Raw genomic sequence first — 4,190 nt, 5'->3', positions numbered from 1 at the left:
TAGATCCTCTGTGAGTGAGTGAGTGAGTGTGTGTGTGTGTGTGTGTGTGTGTGTGTGTGTGTGTGTGTGTGACCAGCCAGGTGTGTGTGTGTGTGTGGTGGGAAGAGAGACAATAATGCATCACTCATCAATCACCCAAGCACCTAGGGATAAAATGTGGGTTAGCGGTTAGACATTAGACAACAGACTGAGCCAGACCAAAAACAAAGAAAATCCACTATCCAAAACTATTTGCACCTTTACTTGTTTATAGTACCACCATGTTCCAGGTCAACATCATCACTTTTAAAAACATCAGTTGATTCAAAGACAGACACAATCACCTGCAGGTCCATAATCAACCTCTAGGCAGCGGCACCAACTCACTAAACAGCTGGAGCGCTCTACTGTCCTGCTGTGAGACCTTTCTTCAAGAGCGTCCTCCGAAGTGTCTCAATCATTTTGGATCAGTGGACCATGTCTTGTGCCTGAACCTCTCCCCTCTAATTTACTATTTAAGGTAAATAGAACTTATAGTAGCCTACACAGACTAAGAAATCCAAAACACAGGCCTAGGCTACTGCACATGAAACACCCAATTTCATTCCCTTATCTAAAAGTTATAGGCGGAAATTACGTTCTCACCTGAAGCAACGAGTGACAATGTTCTCACCTACACTCTTTGAAAAAAGGCTTCCAAAAGGGTTCTTTGCCTTCCCCACAGGAGAACCCATTTTGGTTACAGGCACAGTAGAACCCTTTTTGGTTCAGGGTAGAACCCTTTTGGAGGCCAATCAGGCCCTTCTATTAGGCATGGAGGGGAGTGCATGTACAGCAGATATATTTACCTTTAGAGGCCTGGGGCCTGGTCAGGTCCAGGCAACCCAATGGACCTGAGTAGGACATGAATGAGGCTATTTCTTAAAGGGACAGAGAGGGTAATTCACAAGCTACTGCCTTGTTCAAACACAGGGCCCTTTTAACACCCATCTGGAAGCCACAGCTGCCTCGTCAGATGCCAGTTCAAACACGTCAAAGAATGGAGAAAGGACAGCTTTCATACACATACCTGTTGGCCTATTGGTTTCTAAGAGGTAAATTAATATGGGCCTATCTCATCAATTGTGCATCACAGGCTCAAATGTACGGCCTATTGAAGCTCTGATTAAGCAAAATGATTCAATATCTGTAGAAAAACATTTCAATAAAGTATCTATTCTATTCTAGTCTGTTCTATTCTGTTCTGTTATATTTAGCCTTATGAAGGCATGGGACAAGTGGTTATCATAAACTGGGGTTCTTTATTGCAAACATAAGGATAGGCCTAACCTGTGCTTCGGTCTTCCTGTGTGGGCTACAGCCAACTGTTTCCTCTAGGAAGAAAACTTGGAGGATGGAACATGTTAAAGTGAATACAGGTGTGTGGGAGAGGAGGATATTGGCGATAAAGGAATTCCACCCAAAAACTATATTTTGGTATTTGTTTCATTAGTCCATTGTTGATATAGTCCCAAAATGTTTTGCTTGTCAGCAATCAAGTTTTCAAGATGTATAACTTTCAAACTACAGAAATACGTCATATGATGGAAAATGAATCATACCTGGTGTATTTCTGTATTTTTAAAGTTACATATCATGAAAACTTCATTGCTGACATGCAAATGATTTTGGGACTATATCAACAATGGGCTAATCAATCAAATACCAAAATATCGTTTTTGGGTGGAGTTTTCCTTTAACTGTGCTTCCCAGCTGAACTAGTTCATTGGAACTTGCTGGTGGAGTATAGGATACCTCCAGAATCAGCTGACCCTCTCCATATGGCTATCTTTTCATGGGGATATAGGTAGATCTGCATCTCAAATGGCACTCTATTCCCTATTTAGCGCACTACTTTTGACCAGGGCCCAGCACCCTATTGACTACTAAATAGGGAATAGTGTGCAATCGAACCCACCATTGAATACCTCCTCACTTCGCTCAGCTCTCTCCACATAGGCCTATCCTTCCATGGCATGGCCAGGGACTGAGAGGTAAAGGTAGAGGTTTGACCTCTCCATCTTGCAGTGACTTGATGCCAACCAGGCACTTGGCGCTACTGCTCCCCTTTGAGCCTGCTAGTCTTGCGGCCTCTAGCCGCTCCGACCTCTTTAGGACTTCCTAGCACGTCCCAGTCAGACATATTTCCCCCAGTAGCTCTCTCTCTCTCTCTCTCTCTCTCTCTCTCTCTCTCTCTCTCTCTCTCAGCAGAAGAACAACTTGCCTTATATTCCAGAGGCCTCAGCCTTCTCCGAGAGGGTAACCTGAGGCTGTCTGCAACTTCATTCATGTTTTTTGGGACCAACACATTTTTCTTTTTCTCTTTCTCTCTATTTTTCAAACCACCACCATATCCCCTATCTCCTCTCTCCTCTCTCCACTCTCCTCTCTCCTCTCTCCACTCTCCTATCTATCTATCTATCTATCTATCTATCTATCTATCTATCTATCTATCTATCTATCTATCTATCTATCTACCTATCATACTCTCTCAACTGCCCCCATAAATAGCCTATACAGTATTTAGGGATGAAATTATCATTTCAAATAGTTACATTTAATCGATTGAATTGATTGCAAAGCCACACACAATCTCAATATCGCTTCTTAAATGTGGACAATGGTTATAGGGAGGGATTCAAGTGGGGTTTCAAGTGGCATAGAATCGGGATGTCAGAATATCAGGTCCTTGTGTGGGGTATGGGTATTTTATGATGAGGCTGGTTAGGATATTTATATTATAATTCCCAGGTTTTGGAATAGAAAGATATTCGTTGTAGTCCACCATTCTGCTTCAACACGCCTGGATTCGCCTCGGTGCCCTCTGACAGCAAAGGAATGTTAACGCTTTTCACCCAAAGTCCTTTGAGCCTGACCACCTTTGCTTCGTCTCAAAACGAGCGAAGTTGGTCTCAAATTAAAAAAGAAGCTATGTCAAAGCGCTTTGGGAATGTCTCCAAAGTAACCGCACGTGTCTGGCCCAGCGGCAGTGCAACTTGTGAGAGAAGAGAGGGTGGGGGATAGCTCGTCAGCTTTCACCCTTCGATCTATGTGGCATATAGTGTAATTTCCGTACCACTTTTCTGTTTTTGCAATCATTCTCACGCTGAACTGAGAGCATAAAATCTGTGACACATTTTAGAATATCCAATAACCCAGAATCTTAGACAGCACATTCTTCATTCATTTCACCTTATTGCACTTGGACCAACTATATGAAAATTGTCAGCAACTCAAGATCGAGTCCTTCACTTTTACGCAAATCATTGAGATTCTATTGATCTCTGATATTGAAATTTGGTTATAACTTGTGACATTCGCAGCTTTGCAGTCGAAAGTGCACTCAGAATATAAGTAGTTATGCTCCCAATACACCTTTCCCTTATCCATCCTCCCTCCACCTTTCCCTGGCGCTGTGGAAAGGGAATACTTGCCCATATCCTATGTATAATGGTGAATATACATATCCTACAACTACATCGCCTCAAGCAGAAAAACTATTAACAACAATTACAAATAAAATAATATTCTACTCACAACGGCCAAGTATCCCAAATATATGTGACTTATTGCCAGGGAATTACACAACTTTCCCCCAAGTAATGTTATACAAGTTCTCAAAAGTTGCATTTGACATTATTTCAGTTAATTTAGCATCTCAATTAATTCCATTCACTTTCTTTCAAATCAATCTTTTTAGAAAAAAACTATCACTTACGGTCTTCATCCTGACATTTGACAACGGCTAATAGAAGGACTTGGGTTGCTACGAGTAGCAGTACAGTCCTCGAATCCACAAAGCTGAACATGTCTAAATATTAGACATGCAGGGCCTTTGGGGGAGAAGCAGAAGAAGGGATGAAGGTAGCGGACGGAGGCTTTTCTCTCTCTTTTTTGTGTGTCCAGTTACAGAGCCGAACCATACATTCAACCACCTTCCAAAAAACGATGGGGAAGCTAGACCCAGACCCCTGCAGAAACGTAGTACCGGCCCGCGTCAGATCAGGCACTGCAGTTTTATGTGTCCGTTGCCTTCAATGAATCTTTGTATATTCCCAAATATCAGTCCATCCCCTTACCCCCTGTCAAGCTGAAATCCGAGCCCCCTTTCCCTCCCATTCTGTCTGTCCTGAAGTACTATTCTTCCACCCAGGCTCAGACCCCTCCTTCTT

At 42.6% G+C, this 4,190-nt stretch overlaps 1 protein-coding gene across 1 annotated transcript in view; it reads right to left on the bottom strand.

The window, feature by feature from the left end:
- The window catches only part of LOC311122978 (uncharacterized protein), a gene marked incomplete at both ends in the record, with an annotated part of 65,505 nt that extends 61,678 nt beyond the window's left edge, over nucleotides 1-3,827 (bottom strand). Inside the window, 2 exon segments of the mRNA XM_084197271.1 lie at nucleotides 1-8; nucleotides 3,737-3,827. The exon segment at nucleotides 1-8 is cut by the window's left edge and continues 211 nt beyond it. Coding sequence (XP_084053397.1) covers nucleotides 1-8; nucleotides 3,737-3,827 — 99 coding nt within the window.
- Nucleotides 3,828-4,190: the final 363 nt, after the last annotated feature.

The sequence above is a fragment of the Coregonus lavaretus genome, assembly GCF_964263955.1.
Source record: "Coregonus lavaretus genome assembly, contig: HAP1_SCAFFOLD_445, whole genome shotgun sequence".
NCBI classification, from domain to species: domain Eukaryota; kingdom Metazoa; phylum Chordata; class Actinopteri; order Salmoniformes; family Salmonidae; genus Coregonus; species Coregonus lavaretus.
Note: the sequence above shows the minus strand (reverse complement) of the source record. Positions and strands in the feature narration are given on the sequence as shown.